The sequence below is a fragment of the Neolamprologus multifasciatus genome, chromosome 5, assembly GCF_963576455.1.
Source record: "Neolamprologus multifasciatus chromosome 5, fNeoMul1.2, whole genome shotgun sequence".
In the NCBI taxonomy this organism is placed as follows: domain Eukaryota; kingdom Metazoa; phylum Chordata; class Actinopteri; order Cichliformes; family Cichlidae; genus Neolamprologus; species Neolamprologus multifasciatus.
In genome coordinates this window covers 12,296,402-12,319,010 of record NC_140443.1, presented here as the reverse complement: position 1 = coordinate 12,319,010, position 22,609 = coordinate 12,296,402, and the positions used below count along the sequence as shown (strand labels likewise).

At 37.7% G+C, this 22,609-nt stretch overlaps 1 protein-coding gene across 8 annotated transcripts in view; it reads right to left on the bottom strand.

The window, feature by feature from the left end:
* ptprt (protein tyrosine phosphatase receptor type T) overlaps nt 1-22,609 on the bottom strand; it is a 312,417-nt gene that overhangs the window by 200,268 nt on the left and 89,540 nt on the right. For all 8 annotated transcript variants that reach the window (XM_085158891.1, XM_085158893.1, XM_085158894.1 and 5 more), the window contains exon 8: nt 7,562-7,855. In XM_085158891.1, the coding sequence (XP_085015017.1) occupies nt 7,562-7,855 (294 nt within the window). The remainder of the gene's footprint in view (nt 1-7,561; nt 7,856-22,609) is intronic.

Genomic DNA, 22,609 nt, shown 5'->3' with positions numbered 1-22,609 from the left:
ACTGACACAGTGGCAAATACACCACTTTACACACAGTAATACTTGTAGAACATCTCTTTTTCTAAAGATATTATTGTTTATTAAAATACACTTGTGTGATACCATCATATTAACAACTAAGGGAAATGCTAGAACGTTGAGTGGTTGAGAAACAATAATATTATTATTATAAATCAAGGACTTAGTTAAATTAATTCAAATGGTTAGCTCCATTGCCTCAGAGAAGGAAGGTCTTACGAACCAACCTCCACCATCTGACCAGGAGTTTGGATGTTCTGCCCGTAGGTGTGAATGTGAATGGTTGTCTGTCTCATTGTGTTAGCCCTAAATGCTGGTTCTCACTATGTAAGATCTGCAAAAGGCTCCAGCGCCCCAAGAACCTGAATTGGCTGGCTGGCTGCATACTATACATGTTGTTCTTGATGGCTTTAGAAGTAAAATTAAAGGGGAAGCCATGGATAAATTGCCAATAAAAAGGATGTAATTGTCTTAATTAGAAGCAAAACAAGTCAGGGATGGCACACAGAACCAAACATTGGAGGTGAGAGTCAACGCTACAGAAAAACTATAAGCCACATCTTCAACATCACTCTGGCTTTTCTGAATAATAATACATAAGAGTAATATCTGTCATTAGAGGAACACTGCTAAAAAGTTTGAAATATTAGCTTTTATAGCTGTATTGCAGAGGCTGATTTGGCAACATCTGAATGCTTTGGGTAATAAGAGAAGAAAGACTGGGCTCAGCAAATGGAGCCGGAAGCATAAAGTGCTCAATTTGTAGGTGAGAGGAGACTAGCTGAAAGTTCCATGCAGATGTCCAGTGATTTGGCAGCCACTAGGAACCTTCTGATGACATCCACTCTTGACTAAGGGCTACAGCTCATCAACCGGTAGCTGGAAAGAGCAGCGTACATTTGTGACATTCCATTTCCTTTTCAGCACAATGTGCTTATTTCACAAAAAATATGGATCCAGGCTTTGATTTGATACCAGTGCACCTGCAAAAATCTGAGCTCTGAACTGTTTCATTCTGGTAATGTTTGATGTAAAAAGGATGCACTCCCTTAACTGCATCTATACTGCTTGGCTCGGCAAAACGATAGAGCAGTGGTGTCAGCCAAATCAGTATATACCCAGCAGGTGAATTAAAAATCCATTTTTATGGAGTAACACATTAGCCAACACTCACATTACCATCCTTCACATAAAGATCTACTTTATAAGAAACGGCCAAGAGAGGGAAAGGAAAGAAGATGCTCAGATGCAGTATATAACCTCAGATGAATTGAGTCTTTATAGAGTGCTGCATATTAGCCAACATTCACATTAGCACCTGCCTTCTATAAAGAAGAGACGCGGAAAGGAAATTGTATGGGAGTAAAAGGCAAATAAAATATACTAAGGGAAGATTTAAAGACCGTAGGTGAATAAAAAGTCTTTATTGGGTAACAAATTAGCCAACACTTACATTATCGCCGCACATAAAAAATATTAATTTATAAGTAAGGGACTACAGGAGGATACACTTACACTTTGAAGAGGTAATGTTTAAGTTAAAAGCTGATATTTATAGAGACAAGGATCACAGCCAATATTCACATTTTATGCTTGGGAATTTCAAGCAAGAGTAGAGGCAAGAAGACAGAGGAACAGGGAAGGATAAAGGAGAGGGAAAAGGACAGAGATACAAAGATGAACGACGAGTAAGGGGAAGAGAAAATGTCAGGAGTGTGTTTGTGTGTGTTGACAGGCTCTCTGCAGCTAAGCAGTGTCACTGACTTAAGTAAGAAAGATCAACAGGGATGAAATGAAATGATAGAGGCTCATTTTGAAATCAGATCAAGAGCACAAAACTATGAAGGTCATACACACTTATAGAGAGCATTGCAGGAGTGAGGAAACATATTTTTCTGAGTTTGGTTTATTGAAAAAGGTATATATTTATAGGCATAAAAAAAATTATTCAAATGGAAAAAAGTTGAGGAATCATTTGAAAGCCCTGAAATGTATAAAGAATGATGATAAAGAAGATGGGAAATAGGACCAAGAAAAAAAGAGGAAAGAGAGGAGAAGTTGTAGAGGAGAGTGCACAGTGAAATCAATCATGATCAAGGCCATGTCCTCACTGAACCCGGCCGGTTCTCCTTCCCAGGGTATCAAACGCTGCAGTTTTGTCAAAGTCGCTAGCATGTCAGACACAGTGCTCTTTGCTGTTGGTGCCATGATGCACAAGTTCAAGCAATACTAGTTGGACAAAGGAAATGCTTTTACTGGAAAGAGCCATAAGTGTGCATAAAAAGGAGCTTCGTCTTTGTATTTGGTCTACTTTTTTGTAACTCGCTCATTATTTTTACTTTCACTTGCTGTTCACTTTTAATTAGTAATGGTTTCACATGCTTTCTGTTTTCATTTTCACTTGCTGTTTTATTGGGTTTAGACCCTGAAACTATGAAGACTGGTGAAATGGTAAAGGGTACCCATCGGGCTAAAATGTGATGCCAGTTGGTCCAAATTATATGTATGTATATATATTTGTGTGCGCGTGTGTGTGTGTTTGCCTTGTCATTTTATTTCTGAATTATTTAAGGTTTCTGGTCTGACAGTCTTTTGTTTTCCACTGACATCGCCTATATATGGCTTAACTTAACAGGCATAACCTGTCAGATTGTCAGTTAATAGTGAGTCACTTTACTGAGTCATGTTTGGGTAGTTTTTGCAGGAACTTTGACATAATTTTATGAGTCTATGACAGTTTTTCAAGTTGCCCTCCAGTTTTTTCTCCCTTCTGCTCCTTTTCCTACTTGCTTATGTGAGAAATATTGGTAGTTTTCATTGTTAGTAGTTTTCTTTATCTGCACTGGTATAACTGTTATGGAATAGTCCATCTGTGTAGCAACATCTGTGCAATAAATAGCTTCACCCTATTTGATTCTAATAATTCCCATTTGGTATTTTACTGAAAATTGAAACAGAATAACATTATCTACTGCACTTATGGAGTGATTAGTTGCTTCAGGGATTAAATCTCTTTGTTTTTAACTATCCCGACTTTTAAAGGGGAAGAGGCAAGATACACAACAAACAGGTCACCAAGCAATCCCAGGGCTATAGAATCGCAACATACTCTCCAAAACAACTCATCTCCTATAGCACCTCTTTTTTGTAATCCACATCTACTTCTTCTTAACTAAACCCATTCCTATTGCCCTCTGATTTACCAGTTAAATACCTGGGTTGCGTGGACCAGCACTGTGTCTCCATTTAGAGATGCAGAGGAAGAGTGAGGGGCAGGCTGCAGGTAGAGAGGTTGCACAAATAATACAAACGTGTAATTACCCATAAGCCATTTGAAACCATGAAGGAAGAATTTTAATGGTGATGGGAAAATCTAAAATATATCATTTTAATGAAAAGACATGATTGTGAAGGTGTGTAATAAATGCCAGGAGAATGACTTTAAAGTGATTATTAGGTCTGTTGGTGAATCCTAATTTGAATGGCTGTAGATGATAACAAGAAGAGAAAGGTGAACACAGGAGGTGTGGCGACAAACACACACACGCATTCCAGCAGCCAGCAGGTTCTTGAACATCTGTCCTGCCTGCCTGTTTCAATCCTGTCACGCACAACACACACAAATGAGCACACATGGAGCACCCCATGAATGGTTGTGACAGCTAAACATTGCGCCACTAGCTCAGAAACACATGTTCCTTTCCACTATGCTTTCCACACAAACACAAAAAGAGTGACCACCGGCTCTGTTCCATTTCACTTCACGTCACTGGCTTCTCTTTCCCTTACACTGCATCCTTCTTCTGTCTCTTTCTTCTCCACCACTCCATTTCTTCTGTGCTCCATATTTTTTTATTATCCTTTTTTTCTTGTTTTCTTTCTTTAACTCTTTTTTTCTCTAACCCTCTCTTCTCATCCTTTAGCACATTTTCTCTCGTTTCTGTTGTGTCCCAACCCCCTGCTTTGTTGATTTCCCACTGTCTCACTGCAGCTATTTTTGTTTCACACGCAACATTTTTCCACCTAATCCTATCTCACTGTCTCCAATTCCTCTTGTGCCTCATCTTATTCCTACGTGAGAAATAGTTATCCCTTTTCACCTCGCAACTGTACACCTGCTGAAAACAAGTGGCTACTTCTAAATGCACTGCAAGTACACACAGACAAACTGTTCTGAGATTTGAGCCTCTGTTCAATCTGAAGTTTTGTCTGAGCAAAATAAAAATTTGAAGAGTGTGTATGTGCATGTCTGCGAAAGGGCAGAGAGCTTCAGATGTGCATACCAGGAAGTTTGAGACAGGACAGGTGTGTATGTGTGTGTATGTAGACGATAGGTGGGCTGAGGGTGTCTCTTTGTGGGCACAAGAATAAACACAGTAGAAACCAGGAAATTCAGATACCCTGTGTGATACTGTACTCCAAGGCAAAGAAAGAATACAGATCTATTAGAGGTGTAGAGCTGGATTTGTAAAGGATGCTAAAAGGGAAAGAGAAGCAAAATAATAATTTTCTACAGTTCTTATTGTCAACAAAAGTCAATAAAACAAACACTCACTTCAAAGTCCATATATTATATCCCTCTGTGCCACAGAACCTCATTATTGTCCAAATAATTACATCCGCAAGCAACTCTTACTGCTGAGTGATATGTTCCTTCATTATAATAAACAGACAGACCATTATCAAAAATACTCACTGCCTCACAAAATTTGTATTGATCCACAGGAGAAAAAAAATAGTAACATGTACTTCTTTTTATGATTAATGTTCCAAAATAACTAGAATGAAATAAGGAACTATAACATAACCTAATGCATTCATTTTTTTCTTTTCAAAGATATTTCAAAGAGCCAGATAATAGGTGGACTTAAACATTGTAAACATTCACTGCTTTGCCCCCTGGTCCCTCAGGGAGATTTATTTCTCCCATATTTAGAGCAACTATGTGAACTAATTTTATAGCCATGTGACATAAGAATCTATAAACAGCTAGAAAAAAAGAACAAAACAGGGTGTACCAAAAATAATCATCCGAATTCAAAAGGCCATAGTTTTTTGTTTTTTTAAGTAATAGACATAGAAGCTTGTGGTAAATTTTAAAATATCTTCTGAAAATAAAATTTTACACAAAACTTGTGTCCCCCTCCATACAATAGTCAAATTTGTCCCATACTATTGGGAGCCATGCTGTTGTTATGCCACTACTATCAACCATGTGAAACTCACTTTAAAATTAGAAGATTCATTTTGGTGTATTTCATTGCAACTTATGCTGTTTCTAATTGTTCTTCCACTAGATGAGTGAATTTCACTCTGGCTGTGGAAAAACGTGCATAAACATCGTCTGTTGTACATTTTCTAACTGGTATAGGTAGGGAATTTTATTTATTACAACATCCAAAAGCAAAAGAAAGAGTTAACATTTTTATTAATTGTGCAAACTGGCATCTGCTGTATATATCAATTTGTAAAAGCACTCTTCAAATTGTAATTTAATATTAGCAAAGTCATCTCACTGCATCATCTCTGAGTATTGTAGCTGTGGATTCACAAACCTGAAAAAATCTGGATGCTATGTTGAATAAGCATTTTCTCTGTAGATAGAAGGATAGAAGGTAAGGTCTATGCCTCGTTTAAAAACTTGGTTAGGCTCATATTCCACAAGCTAGTAAGCTATTTAGCTAGCAGGTTTGCACAATGAGTTCTTTATGAGAAAACATTTATGCGTAGGGCCCATAAGACCCCAGCGCCTCACCAGCTACTTGTGTTTCAATATGGGAGACAGAAAGTAAGAGTGAGAGATTGAAAGTGAGAGATAGATAAAGCAAGGAAGCAGGGAGAGAGACCAAAACAGAGACTGTAGTGTTAACACATCATTTTCACCTGCTGATTACCACGGAGTTTAGAAAAAAAGAAAAAACATGGGGTGGACCGAAGACCACAAATTCACAAACACAAACACATTGTGGTAGACACACAAGCATGTACACAACACAGACATATTCACACACACACACAAACACAGAAAGATATGCACATAGTAGAGTTCACACGTTCTCACTCACACATAACACAGCAACCACAAATACACGAAATTCCCATTCCAATTAAATTTAAGCATCTGCCAAGTTAATGCTCCAAAGTTTTGACAGAACTTGTAGCATAAACAACGAATGCCCCAAGGCACACACACTAGCTATGTACATTCCATCAAAAAAAAGTAAAAGCATTATTAAAGCATTTTCTCTTTCTCTCCCCCTCCCCTGTTTGAATGCAAGGTTAGATCCAGATCGAACCCACTGTCTTTACAGAATAACACCTTCATCTTTTTGATCTCCTATCACTCTTCATCATCATTTTGTCTTGTTCTCTCTAATTCTCATAAAATGAAGCCCTTGAGTAAAACAACTGAGACAGAATGGCAGAAGGAAGGAGGACATGGCAGAGAAGAAAGGGGGAGGTGTGAATAAAAGGGGAAAGTGTCAAAAACAAAAGAAGTAAACATTAAAGGACAGACGGGAAGAAGAGTTCGAAAAACGACACCATAAAGTAAAACCCAAGTGATGAAAAAGGAGAAAGGGTGAAAAAACTCTAAAATGGGAGAAAGGAAGACAAGAAGGAAATGAAGTCAGGACAAAAGAGTGGAAAACATTGCAGAGAAAAGGAAATGAAAAGGACAGAAAAAAGTTAGAAGTGGGAAAATGAATTTAAGAACGAAAGAGAGTGGGAAGCAAGAATAGCGTCAGAAAATCAGAAGACTAAAGTAGTACAGTGAAAGCAAAAAAGGTCAAAAGGCCAAGATAGAACAAAGACAATTAGTTGCATGGCAAAATGCAAACACAGAGAAGTCCATAGAGAATGCTGGAATGGAGAATTATGGCTTCCTACTTGTTAAGTAAGAACACACTTAACACATACACACAGACACACACCTACACACACATAAGAGGCCATCAGAGATCTGATGGGCTGTCATTTTATCAAATGAACTGCCACTTATTGCGTCCTTACACCCCCGCTGGGATACTCATTATTGGCCATGATTGCCCCCACCTAACCTCTCCTACCTTCTTCCCTGCAAACTATGCACTCCAACATTTCTTCATCTCTGGGGCTTCTTCTTAACATGTCAATTATCATCAGCTTTGATTTGTGTTCTCTTCCCAAGAAGACGTAGTTAGAAGACTTTTTTCCCCTCATTTTTTTCCTTCTTTGTTATCTTTCTCATCAGCCTTTTTTTTTACCTCTCTGGCTCCAAGTCATGCTGTCACCATATTCAGACCATAGTAAATCATTCTTATTATATTAGTGCTACCCAAGGATTCTACTTAATGAATGAGATGAGTATATCAGTGGATCACAGTACAGTTGTCCAACAGAAATAAGACAAAACAGAATCAAGCAACTGCAAAGAGAGATTTCTAAATGAAATCTAAATTTTTAAAAAAATAATTGAGAAATAGGTAAAAAGGCAACATAAATGGGAAAATAATTAAACAAATAATTAAAGCAATAACAAAGAAAAAAACAAGTGCTTACTTACCCGCACATTTGGTCCTGGTTACCAGTGGTGGACCTGGGGGTCCTGTTCCTCCCTCTCCAGGTCTGGAAAGCAGGACCTTGATCTCATATTCGACATCTGGGTCCAGATGCCACAGTTTATATGTAGGGGAGTCAACCACATGGGTCTCTACCCAGTTCCCTGAAGTGGTCCGGTACTCCACTTCCTTCAGGATTATTGGCCCATCACCAATGATGCTGTTGGCATTGGGTTTGATCCAAAGGTAAGTGGCACCAACAGAAAGAAGCTCAGGAGGTGCAATGGGAGTGGGTGGAGCTGTGAAATAAAGACAAAAATGTTTATTTAAGTGTAAAATCTTTCTCTTTTTTAAATAAAATAATCAATAAATATTCTTCTGAATACATCAATAAAAGGTTTTGTCCCTGAAAAATGACACAGTCCCTGATAAGTCACACAGCAAACAGGAAAAAAAATACTCACTTTCTTCAATGTCAATCACTTTCTTTTCACTTTAATTATATCTGCAGCTGGCATTATCATTGATAATGCAGAATTTACTGCTGCCAAAAAAATCCTTTCACAGACACATGTTGTACCTTTAAGTGTACAAATCCATCAACTTTTAATGTAACATTTAAGAATTACTCTGTCGCTAACGTGCACTTTACCTTTTGCAGTGAAAATAGATACCATTAAAGCTAAAGGAGACATTTGAGATGTCAAATTCTTTACCTGTAGCATTAATCCATCACTTTGTTGATACACTGCTGACAGCTACTTTGAAATAATGGCATCTGTCAAGCCTAAAAGCATGAAGTTTTATTGCTCTTTCCTTTTTTTTTCTTCTTGTCCAAACCAAGTTCACATTTTATAGGTAATATCCTTTCAAAATGAAAGTAACCTCTGAAATGACACAGACAAGAAAAGTTCTAACCCATATGAAAAGAAGTGTAACTAAAAGCAGACCATTTGCTATACTTGGGAAATACTATATATAATGGGGAAATTTAAATATTTGACACAACGACTTTCACTAAAAGCATATAATGTGCCTAAGTGCTGCTAAACACCAATGCCACAAGGGACTTTTCATACTCCCCACTATCACACATGAATGTGCAATACATGGTGAGTATGAGACCACGTAAATGATCTTCTGTTTTCAGGAAGAAGACATTAGGTATATGCAATCTACTGGAAATGTAATTATTTTAGAAAGACAAATTACATAGTAATATTAACTTTCAAAACAAAATGTGAAGGCACAGTAGTGTGACTCAACAACTGGCTCAAAGAGCAACAGGAGCAGATGGAAACAATGGCACGGAAATTAAACGGAGTATTTTTTTACTGGCTCTCAGACAGTGCTGGTGAGAATTCTGTTCATCATTATGAACTATGGTAATTAGTATGGGCAGCTCCCACTTCTTGGAAGACCTTTATATCAGCACCTTGAACAGCGGTCATGACCCACTTTTTAACAGAAGGATATGATGTGCCTGAGCTGCACTAGAAACAAGAGAATGCTGTCCAAGTGTGGATTAACTTCTTGTGTCCTTAAAATGTGAGTCATAATCACACTGTAATATTCTTTTAAGTAAAACAATAAAAATAAAAATCAGTTTCCTGGAGCTTTGTTGTGGCATCTACACATGGATCAGCTTGAAAATTGATCAATGATTATTAAGATGGAGGCAATGATGCTCAGAAACACACACGTGCAAATTGAGGACCAACCAATTAAAGGTCTTTTCAAAATGAAGCTTCCTTACACTACACAGTAATCTTCTGAAAACACTTGCAACTAAAAGAGTCATTTAAAGATTGAAGTTTGTGGTCTCTGAGAATGGATCTCTTTGCCATGGCAGGTGCTTCGTCAGTTGACAGCTCTGTTATGCTGGGTAAGAATAATGGTCCCTTTACTCCTGCAGTCTAAAAGCAAAAGTCCTGATTTCCCTCTCCAAGTTTTTTACTTTCCTCAAGGCTGCATTAGAATATGTATGGTGGCTGCGGGGCCGATGAATCAACTGTCAGTTACTGCATACTCATCCATCTCAACTATATGGAGGCGTGAAGTGTGTGTGTCTGAGTCTGTGTGCATTTGTGAGTGTAGGAGAGAGTGACAGACAATAAGCATCTCTGTGTATGCCTAAGAGAGCTTTAGTGTGCTTTGCATGTATTTGAATGCATGTGCTTCTGTCAAAATATTTCCCTTCTTAGCAAACAGAAACTTTGATTCTTGGGATAAAAAAAATATTATTTTCCTTCACAAAATAGTGATACAGTGAAATAAAACCAATCATCACTACTGTATTAATCCCAAAAAATACATAAGAGTTTTGTTACAGTCTTTTGTTCAATGAACACAGTTTAAATGTCATTTCCCCCACTCAAAACTGGTCTCAATATGAAGGGAAAAATGTGCCATTGATGAGGTCCATTCAAACCATCTTTTGCAAAGTAAGAAATAGTCATCACATTATTGTAATGAAGTAACCAAATGCACGTTTCCTTTTCTCATCCAGTGTCATTTGACTGCCTGAATTTTGGTTACCAAATGGTCTGAAACAGCCACCCAACATTTTTTCAAGAAAAACACTATCTGTGTCTAAAGCCTGTCTGATTTTTGTCTGATCACAACCATCTCTGCCCCTTGATGTCAGCATTATAACATATGGTGCAGTGAAAATTGGTTTCTAGGTTAGTTAGTTCAGTACGATAAAAAATGGGCTCCAGAATGAGAAGTCATCAGTCAGTTTAAGCTGCCCTTGCTGGCTAGTTAAGTTTTATTTCCTCTTGGCTTTCTTACTAATCTATCAGTTCTGTTTTTAGGATATTGCCTTTTTATCAACAGATAGGTCATGTAAAACTTTTTCTAGTTAGAAAATATAGTGAGGAAGTATAGGTAACGTTCAAGGTACTACAGCTGTGTCCAGTTGCAGTAGTCATACAAAACTGGATGTTACTTTTCCCAGAACATTTTTAAGCGTAACTCACAGTAGGAAAATGGTCTCATCTACTTGAAGGGCTAGACAAATATTGCGAAAATTGTTGGGGTTTTTTAGTATTGTACTAAATGAGGTAAACACGCCAAATCACTGACAACTAACCTCTAAAAGAAGCTTGTCAACCTTTGCTACAAGTGCTTTAACACAGACTTAACTGTTCATTAACATCATTTATATTCAACAACTTCTCCTGATGTTACTCCACTGGAAGAAAAGCTAAATCAATCAATCACTCCCCGCTCCTTCTGTTTTCTCCCACCATCTCTCCATTTCTCCCTCTGCCAGCTCATTTGCAGCAGAGAGTTACAGAGGCCACCCGGTGACATGCAACCTGGTACCCACGATGATATGGAGCGAACACACATTTTCAGAAACTCAGACACAGACGTTTGCTGATAAAAAATTGACTCTAGTACCTCTTGTACATATGCATGCAAATGCACCCACACAAAACGAAGCATGGGCCTGCATGTAAATACAAACAAATACATGACTGTACTTACACATACCGCAACTGGAACTGAATGATAAACCGGAGATACAAACACAATAACTTGTAAGAAGCACACACAAGCATTTCAGTACACGTAGACTATGTATTGCAAGCATATGCGGGGATCTCTAATGAATAAGAAAAACTACAAACATATTCTTATTGCTAATCAACAGCTTTAGCCTTCAAACTTGACTTCAAACAGTGATGTTAATGAACTGTGATAGGAGGGCGAGTGGAGGGCAGAAGAAAGCAGAAAGGTTTTTTGAGAGTAAGGGAGACGGAGCATATAGGTAGAACCGCAAACCACGACTGGTGAGAGATTTTATCATATATTTAAATGAAAAGTAAAAAAGAGAGAAAGTGAGGAAAGAAACACAATGAAGGAATGTTGCCAAAATGGTGAGAGTGAACAATGCTTAAAAAAAGTAGCAGGACAAATGCTGCACCAGCTAGCTGAATATGACCCTTGTGCAATCAGTCCTCTGAAAATTTTTTTGACATTGAGGGTTTTTTTTCTGATTGGCAGACAGGCCCTTGTTAAAATTGTGTTACAAGAGACTTCAAATGTAGCTCTTGTTAGTTAAATGACTTCTCTAAACCTGCACAAATTATATTTGCATATCTGCTTTGCTTTTCACATTCATCGTTTTAGCCTTTTAAAAAACTCCCAAGACATAAAACATTGCATTACAAAGTAAAAAAATGCAGCAGCCAACAATAATTCTGTCATTCATACGGGAAACAGAACGTGTCTAAAGCACTCTGAATGCCTACAAGACTCAAGAATACATAGAGAAACTAACAGCATATGTAACCTGATGGAATCTTTTTATTATTATTATTATTATTATTTCCTGCAGGTTAAGTTACCAAAAAGTTAATCTTATAACCAAATCTTGATATTTGAAAAATGCAGAAAACTCACTGAAACTGATTTGTAAACAAATAATTGTAATAACATCTTTTCAGGTGTTTTTATGAGTCAGATTCTCTCGTGATGTTGGTGTGTCAGGACACTTCAGGGTGCTACACGTTTCACAAACACCACAAACTGTATGCTGAATGGTTAAAAATGCTTTTCATCTACTGAAAGTTAGATACGAATATAAACAAGAGGAGAGAATAGGCCGTTTCCACTGAGCTCTTCCTGCAGAGCTCTGTTATGCCTCTGTAGAAGCCACATACCTACTGTAGTAAAAACAAGCAGAAATTGGGATACAGCGCCGTAACTCTGGGCCCATAAAGACCACTGTGTAAGTATTTATGTCTATGTTTTTGCAGCAGTCGCAGCCCCAAAAGGTTTTATCTTTTGTATTCTGGAGTCTTGTTGTCTGAAGACTCATCGTGCCTCGTGTTACTACACCCTGCGGGAACAAAGTATATGGATCTACTTTTTACTACACTGTATTATAATCCCAGTATGGTGTTTAAAGAAGGCTCATGATGTGTCTGTGTCAAGACAAATAAGTTAAAAACAAAAGAACTTAAGTAATGTTTTTTGTACAGTGGAAAAAAAAAGTCCTTGCGTGTGCTAAGTTTGCTTTACTTATTGTAGTTTTTATTAGTGTGCACACCGAAAAGCATTGGCTGTTTCTCTGTGTGTTTGCATTGTAGAGATTTTTCTGTCTATATTAGTTTCTCTCCATTATTAAGACCTCAACGTCATTTAGACTAGACTTTCTCAAAATGTCCAATGGGTATTCAGAAAATCAAAAGCCTACATAGTTTCTATTTTCTAATTTTAAGAGAGAGATTAAAAGATTACACATATATACTACCCCTACTTGTCTTTTAACTAATGGATATTTAGAAAAATAATCTCAAAATTGAATTTTTCAGTAGATGAATTTTTGACACACCAGCTGGTAGCAAAAAAAAACAACAACAATCTTTGAGAAACTTTGAGTGAACATTTCATAAGAGGTGAAAACTGTAGACATTTTTTCGTGTCCATAGTGGTCTTGACCCTTTTAACTAGGTAGGAAAAAAAAGACACATTAAGTTTCCATTTGTATGCACCACAGTCATGAAACAGCATATGCACCTGCATGACAATGAAGTGCTCACTTTCTGCCCTCCCATTTCAACATGTGTGTATATATATATATATATATATATATATATATATATATAAAAATGAACCTATTTGGCAGCCAAAATGAAGCATATACAATCTTTACCTGTAGAGGTTTGATACAACAGGTATACACCACATATATGTTTTTTACATAAGTATTAACCAGCCTTCCTACAAAACCAAAAAACTGTGACTTCACACATTTTACAGATTAAGTGGACCTCTTGAATGTAATCACAGATTGTTTAAAGTGTCAGTGGACAAACCAACGTTTTTTAAGTGTTGCACATAAATAAAGTTGAACGAAGAAGACAGATTATCTTTTGACTGTTTGCATCGTGTTATTTTCTTTACTCTTACAGTAACCAACCAATGAAAACTAAGCTATATGTTAATTAAAGTTAAAAATAGTTTTGGATTTTTTTTAATTTACTTTGTAGCTATCATTATTCCATCTTAAACACTACTGTTTTTGCAATTTTATTATTTCTGCTACTGTCTAGATACAACATACATATGGGTATTAAAATTTTTATAACGTGGCAAAGACAATCCCTACTTTTATTACTATTAGTTATTCTTTTTAAATCATTTTTGACATGAGTGATAATAAAAGCAGGAACATTTCATTACCAGTTTAACCAGAGTGCAGCAACAAAGCACCCCCAGCCATCATGACATTTTGACCTGTCTCAGTTAGAGGTTATAGTTGTGATGCTGTTAATATTAGTTTTTCTGAGTTTGTATTTTCTTTTAGATTTATCGTTTGTGGCAAATCTAAAAGTACTTTTGACTGCAACTCAGCCATGTTCTTGGAAAGTGAAGGATTATAAGATTGCAAACGTGTGTGTGTGTGTGTGTGTGTGTGTGTGTGTGTGTGTGTGTGTGTGTGTGTGTGTGTGTGTGTGCGTGCGTGCGTGCGTGCAGTGGGTGAAAGACTGAGTGATATTAGGCTTCAGCCCACCAGAGGAGAGAAAATATATCACCCCAGTGGCGGAAAAGATGGAAAAATCTGTTGCACCAAAAATGACAGTCACTCTGCCAAAATCTGTTTTTCTCCCATTTCAACAGTGGAGCAAGAAGGAGTAATGACAGTCAAGATGATAACAGACTTTTCTTTTCTTTTGTCCATGAACTGCTTCCTCTCCCTCTATCTGGCCCGTTTGCATGGGTTTTCTTTCCTTTTAATAATCCACGCAGAATAAAATCCTCAAAAATGAACTTTATCAAGTAGCTATTAAATAAGCTGGACTTGCCTTTTATTTACAAAAATCTGAATATGTTGTTAAAGGATATGCTTTGAACAATGTGAAAGTTTGAAAAGACAATTTTCTTTTCTGTCTTTCCCCATATTAGTTATTTTTTTTCTCTTTTTGCTTAATCTCCTTGTAAATTGTTGTCTTATCAGTAATACACTGCAGGTCCATTTCGCAGCTCCTTGAACTTCATCTCAGTTCCTCTCACATAGCAAAGATAAGACACACGTACACACTCACATGTGCACAGATTAGCATAATTCAGATATGATAAGATCAACAGAATTTGCCAAGTGTTAATGATAACTGCCACATGGTAGCTTTTTGAGTGGAACAAATTTATATTGGATAGTTTTTTAGTATTTCAAACTTCTCTATCTCTGATTTCCAGGTTCATCGTTCAGTGTTTCTAGAACACTGAGCACCAGTCTGTAAAGTGATGTAATTTTGTCAACCAACACTTTTTTTTCTTTGAAACAGCACTGTAATTATGCAAATTGCAGAGATATTTCACAAGAGCCGGTGTCACTTCTAACCTCTAATTTAAGCGAGCTGAAGAACACTGCAAAGACACCAATTCATTTTCCTTATCATTTAAAGATCAACAGGCAGGGGTTTACTGATGACAGTTATCAGACTATGCAGCTGAAATATCAAGGGATTCTGTTTGTTGCTCCTGTCATGTGAACTAAGATATCAGATAATTCATTGTTATAAAAGGCAGCAATCCAAAAAGAAGAAAGTTCATAAGGATGTCACATTTTTTAAATGGTGCTGTCTTAAATCTTTGAACAAGCAAGATAAACAAACCTGTTTGACCGAGGCATACCTAAAAGCATCTAATTCATAACTATGATGTTTCCTTTCTGCTTTTGGTCAGTTTTATTGTTTTTGTTCATCATTTAAGTTGGACAACATTTAAGAGACTTATTTAGAATACATGCCTGTATTCTGATGGCCCAGCCTGTATGCTTCAAATTTAATATGGGTATTCACTATTGTGAATGTATTCTACCTGAAGGGAAAATTTCTGACTCACTCATCAACTTGGTGCAAACTCGGTCCACTGACTTGTCCTCCCATTGTCCTCAGTATCTCCTGGTTTTAGCAGTATTTCCACTGCCTGGCACAGCCCCACTCGCTTTCACTACTTTTGATAAAAGCTGTTTTCCCCCTGCAGATAGCAGCTCCTGTAGCTAAAGAAGTCAGCAATGATTGTCATAGCAGTGCAGTGTAAAACTACTGTGAAATTATAGTAAACAGGACTTAGTATTGGCCAAACTAATTTGGAATTATGTCACCAAATACCAAGACATTACCTGGTACAAATAGGCTAATAAAATCAAAGAGAGAAAAGCAATTTTACATCATAACATGCATATCAAATTAAGTTGTAGTCATGTAATGCGCAGCAGGTCCAGGAGGAAAGGTTGGGGGTGTTCGGGGAACAGAACAGTGTTCCCATCTTTAAGGTAGTTTAATGTTGCCATTACCGATACTATGTAAACATGTTAGATTAGTTGTTTTGAACATTCATTTCAATGTAAAATCCTGCACTCAGTCTTACAAATGTATCAAATGTGGCTGTTTTTCTATGAATATAAGCTAATTTTGAAATTGATGCCCCCAACTGGAGAAGTCCCAGAGAGGGATTAGAGACATAAGATGGCAAGGTTAAAAGCTCTATCGTGCAAACAATAAAACATTTATAAACAAGATCCAGAAAGGCTGCCAGCCTTTATATGCTCAAGCTTACTTGAGACTGACTGATGCAAAAGTTAGTGTTAGTGCCATGGATGACATACTGGTGATAACCACATTGATGCTGCTGGTATATATGGGTTTAGGAGTGACACGGTGCCATCCAGAAGTCTATTTCAGCAAGAAAATGCCAAACCCCGTCTTGCAGACCTGTATAAACGTCTGTTTTCACCCACTGCAAACATTTGGAGCATTATGAAACACACAGAGGAACATGCCCTATGCAAATGTTTTTATGCCTTTCTTAAATTTCAACAGAAGTAATAATAGTGCAGTTTTGACATTTGCGTACGCTGTCTTTATGCTGTTGAAACTTTTTTGCAGAAAAATATTAAACTATGGAAATGGAATAAATAAGGATAGATTGTGTTATCAGTACCTCTCAGACCACAGCGGTTGGTCTGACAGACTATGATGGGTCTTCGTGTCGTATGGAGTGTATCTGACAAGGTTTCACATAATGCTGTCACCGGGGAAACAATTCAGTGGTATGTGTTATTTTTTCATAGTAATTATGACCATGAGTGCAGACACAACCTCTGATTTGAATCATTTTTCACTAGAATTTGTGAGATTGCGCCACATTACGGTCCCGTCAAAGTGTCCATAAAGATGACAGTCAACTTCTACATGCTTGCTTAACATAAGCTGCTGGAGAGATAAGCTGGCAAAAGGTGAAAGGAACTGAGAAACAGCAATGAGGAGATGGTCTGATCTTCTTAGTTTCACAAAAATATTTTCCAGTGGTTTTTAATGAAATGAGAATTAATCCAAAATCTGTCAGGTTAGCAAAGATAAAACAGCAGGACAACTTTAGTGGACATGTTTCTTCACACTAACCAGTTGCTTGACTTCCCTACTCCTCCAGTTGCTTCTCACTTCTGTTTTTTTGTTTTTTTCAGTTATCATTGCAGTGATAAATTAAATCTATTTGCTTTTAATTCGCCCAAACTTTCTTCTTACTTTTTCCCCATTTCACCTTATTTTCTGTGGTCCTCTCCCTTGTTCTTTTGAACTCTGCTGTAAACACATTTTTCTTTTACTCATTCATCTGTGCTGTCCTGTTTCTGATTTCAACTTTTCACCTTTACTGCCTCCTCTCCTGTCTGCTTCCCTCACTTCTTGCTGACCCTCTTCTTACTTCCTCTCTCTGTCCAATTCGTTCCTTTTCTCACCCGCAGTCCTTCTCGTCCGTTATTCACCGTACCTGTTCATGCATTACTTATATTTCTCTTCAGAAATTCTCTGTGAAGTGTCCACTCTCTTGTACTAACACACACAGACACACACACACACACACACACACACACAAGGAGAGAAGGAGATGCACATGAAAGAGAAATGGACATGGAATACCAATTACATGACAAACTGCTCAGTGTACACAACACAACACAACGCATGCACAGACACACAGACACACGCACACTTAAAGACACACATACCCTAAGGCAAGCCCCAAGAACCTGGTTAAAGAGGCAGGCGGAGTGTACACTGGCTTAAGCTTCCCTTCTTATTCCATGCACACACACACACAGAAACCTACACACTCCCCGATGTAGCCAAACAAACAACATTGCACACTTTTTTACTGCACTCTTCTGCAATCCACGTTCTAGTAATCTATCAGTTTTTATGCTGAAAAAAGATCAAATTACACAAGTAAAGGTTTTGCAGGTAATGACTAATTTGGCCACATTACCATGACAGCTGGTGAGATAACTATTACATTTTGATTTCCCTTTTCCAGAATTACTGGATACACTTCCTCCCATGCTTGCTTAAAGGTAATTTGACTAAATAATAAGACCTTCATAAATCCCAGTGATTAGGTTTTATTTCTATTTAGTTTTTCATCATTTTATTTATCTGGGCAAAAAACGAATAATATCTTTCACTTTCTTGATGTGTTTTTATTTCATGTTGATGTACATTTAATGCACATTTTCACAAACTATCAGTGGAAAAACACAGTCATGACATTCACATTACCTTGTTGTATTTTTCACAGAAATGCTGTTTTGATAAGTATTTACAGCTGGTTGTTCTGACACTTGTGTTCTATGTCAAACTATGAAAGCCTCCCTAATATCTTGAGGGCATAAACCATCTAAAATGAATGTCAGGTTTGTTTACAGAATGAACTGTGCCTGTAGATAAGTTAAGGCTTTAAGAAGATGGCATCATTTGTGCAAATATTATTGCAAACATCTGCTTGGAAAACTTGGAAATTGATTTTGGTGTGAATGTTTGACATTGCATTTGTCTGACTTTTAAATGTTTGACATCTCATTTTGGAATAAAACTCCTCACTTGGAAGTCTAACATAGTTTCCAACAGTTATTTTTATAAATTGAAGGTTGTGTTGTGTTCACACCCAGTGGGAGTTCAGAGCGTCAGTGAGTTTCTAGAGATCTGACACATACAGCTGAGCTGTCCACTCTCCTATTGATTTCCTTATCAGGGAACAGACACACAGAAGATGCTGGGAATGTGCTTTGGGCGACTGAAAGCTCTATGGACAAACACACATAAACAGTATGCAGACACACACACATACACACTCAGAGACCCTTACACATTGCAGTGGCACTGCTAGGTCTAATTCTTGGACTACAATCAGCTTTATGACCACCGAGGGAGACTTAGAAAAATGTGGCCATATTCCTGGGGAACTCGCACACATAACCAATACACACACTCTGCATGGTGTCCACAGGGCACTGGCTGTCAGTGGCTCTCCTGGATCTCTGCTACGCCCCACTGAGTCTTATCTATGACAGACAGAACAGGACACACATACACACTGATGCCCATGCCCATGCACAATACACCACATTCACAACTCAAATACAGCCTAAATTCATACTCCCTGAGACATGTCAGCATGTAGGCTTGCTCACTCTTTAACACACACACACACACACCCAAACACAAGCACAGCCGGGGGTATGGTTGAGACCTTGTTGCCCTGGGGCTTTGACTGCATCTGTTCTACAAGAGCCATACAAATGAGAAACGCACAGGAGCATTGAAAAACATCTGTCTGTGTGTGTGTGTGTGTGTGTGTGTGTGTGTGTGTAGATGTGTGTATGTGTTTTGCTAAACTTTCTATAGCCGTGAGTGTCTGTTTGGGAAACTTTGTGCCTGGCTTGTGTGGAAGCGTTGCATGCTTTCAGTCATTTTGTTGACATGCTCTTTTAACTTCTGGATTTTTTATTGGAGACAGTGCATTCATTTTACATTTACAGTTTCCAGTTATTCTTCCAATCTCATCTAGTCCCCTTTGTCTTCTAGAGGAGTATATGTTAGTGACTTTATCACCATTTCCACTTACATATACTTATTTTTAGCGTTAATATGAGCAAGCACCATTATAACCACATATGCATGACACAAAAGAACAACCACACCAGGTTATCTTTAATGCAAAGATGTAATGCTTTTAAAGAGGCGAGGAGGTGGAGGAGGAGGAGGTGCTGTTGACAACTAACGGCTGTCACTGCATGTTTTCCTTGCCGTATATTAACTTCAAGAGAAGTGTGAAGTCAGGCCGAGGCATGAATAAGAAAGAAGTAAGGTGAAACAATAATATGGACACTGAATGATGGAAAGATAACAGAAGAGGTGTAAAGCTGTGCATTATACTTAAAAAGCCTGACTTCTGATTGCTTTTGCTCCACGTTCTTCAGATGAATGTTAAAATCTGAAGACCAGTGGGTAAAATGTCTTTCTTTGGCTCTGGCCAATATTATTATAGAACCCAAATCTTCCCCAGTATTGTCTGATTTTTTTTGCAAACAAAACACCGCAAAAGGAGTTACTTGAAAGTTGCTACACATGCCAATTTTTTGCTCAGTTCAGTCATTTTTATCCTGGAATAGGTTTATCTGTAATGAGTTTAACTGTACTGAGTAATAAAGAAATTTACCTCCACCAGGCGGTAGCTCGGCTGATTCAGAACATTTCATTTCAGCTGTCTTTTCTAATTTAGTCAACAAGGAAGAAATCATCTGCTCAGCTGGTCAGCATTATTGTGTCACAAAATGAATATTCATGCATGAGCATGTATGGGAGACAGACATACAGTCACACAGGGTGCTGTCAGATTAGAAGAGTCTCTCTCTCCAGATTCCTGTCGTCACACCTGGCTGAACAACACACTAATTAACCCTGATTTCACTTAGAAAGCCTGGAAGAAGACACAAACACACACATACCCGCACAAATTAATTTGAAAACCTTACGATACCTTACATGTGAAAACGCAAATGAAAAGGCATGATGATACACACACCCAGAGAGAAATTAAGCCACACAGGATGATTCTACAGCACATGAATGAATAGATTAGAAAACTCACAAGTACACTAACATGTGAATCAAGGACAATGCCACATTTACACACATTTAGCAGCACACACTGTGCACACAGGGCTTCAGGGAGGTGTGTTCATGCATGTGTGTGTGTTTAATTTTTCCGTTCCTGCTCGTTCACTGTGTTGGCATGGGCTATTCCCCTGGCACAATGCATGGCTGACAGCACCTGAGCTACAAACACAAACACATACACACAGGAGTAAGACACAGAAACACACGCATGCACACAGACACATTCAGTAAGGTAAGCAATACACACGCACGCACACGCACACATTTGGATGTTCTCAGGAGTACAGTCTGTGCGTTCTGCTAACAGATGGTAATGACAATTTCAGTCCCTGGACTATCATCTAATCAAAACAGCACACTCACACACACACACAGGCTACACATTCCAGCCTCCCTTCAGATTAAAACATCCTTCACACCAAATAAGGTTAACAGCATAATTCAAACCAAATATGCATTGAGAACATAATTTAGGCCAGAGCGCCTCTGCACTGAAACGGATTTCAGTGATGCAATTCAAATTCCATTAAAAACAAACACAGTTCAATCCCCCCTGCGCTGCACGATTATATATTTAATACATATAAAAATATATATATTTCACACTTAATATTTTAGGGCAGAGAGGTGTGTTTGTGGGAAATGCATCCTAGACATCTACTTTAAACTTCACTGGGAGCACTCTATTCTTAAATAAACATAAGATATATATTGTTTATATATGATAAATAGTCGAACCCATAGACTGAAGGGTATGTTACACTATAACTGCAGAAAACCATTCCTTTGTGTTTGGACCCCTTTTCCCTGGTTATAAACTTTGGTCAGGATGCAACACAAGATGCTGTCAAAAGGCAGCCCCGGAGAATGTCAAGCGATCAAGCATAAACTCAGCTCTACAGTGACTGAACACATAGGGCTTCAGTGTCTTGGTCAAGGACACTTAAAAAGAGAATAAAAGATCGTGAACTTGGGGTCTTACTTTATTTCTTAAAGGATAAATGCCAGGAAAAAATACCTGTTACTATTGTTGTGTGCCATGCTGCAAGAAAGGTAGCTTAAGAGAATCATAGAGTGCTAATAGGCTAACATATTAGCATACATTGCTTGGTGTTCGCATCTTTTTCCGTGTTGCTTCACATATATTTAAGTATCAGTGCTAAAATACAAGTATTCACTATGTTGAGCAATACCTAACTGAACCCTTTTATAGACTTCATGAGAGACAGAAGGCCCTTTAGCAGGCGCTACGTCGATCAGGTCAACATTGAGAAAAAGTAACGATTATTTCCTATTTATTCAGAACTTCATGAAGTCCACAACTTGGAGGTGGAGACAAAGATCGTTATAAAAAAGAATTAAAAACACAGTGCAACAGAAGGAGATGGGGAGAGGTAAAAGAATGTAATTATGTCTGACAACAACAGATAGCTGCAATGCTATAATTCTATCAAAGTCCTTACAACAATATTATCCAGCCTACTCAGTACATCAATATCCTTCTCAGCAGGACAGGACCATATTTCCTGTTGTTCACAAGAACCATGGGAAAGGGAATAACTTGCTAAATGGCAGATTTTCCTTCATATTTTTACCCTGTCACAGAGTTGATAGATTGCATTAGAGTATTTGAATGTCCTCAGTGAGAGGATTTGTCGAACAGCACAGAACAGTACACTACGGGGGCAGAGGAAACAGGAGGTGAGAAGAGATGAAAGCAAAACACTGAAGAAGAAAAGAAGAAGCAGGCAGGAGACAGAAAAAAGAATCTGTTTTGTAAGCAAATCATTGCTACTTTCTTTAGCATTAGTCAGATTAATGATTACCTTCTATTAAACATAGTTTCAGTTTATCTGAGACAATTGGGGTTTTTTTTATGTTTGGCAGCATGATGTATTTTCTGCATGTTCTTGCATTTCATTTATATTGTTGATGAGCTAGTGTTTATCAACAATATAAACACTAGCTTAACAGAGCTAGTGTTTATATTGTTAGCATTGCAGCTTAGCTTGTTGATAAGCTAGTGTTTAAATTGTCTCTATTTTACATTGCATGTTTAGCTACCCCATTACATCACAC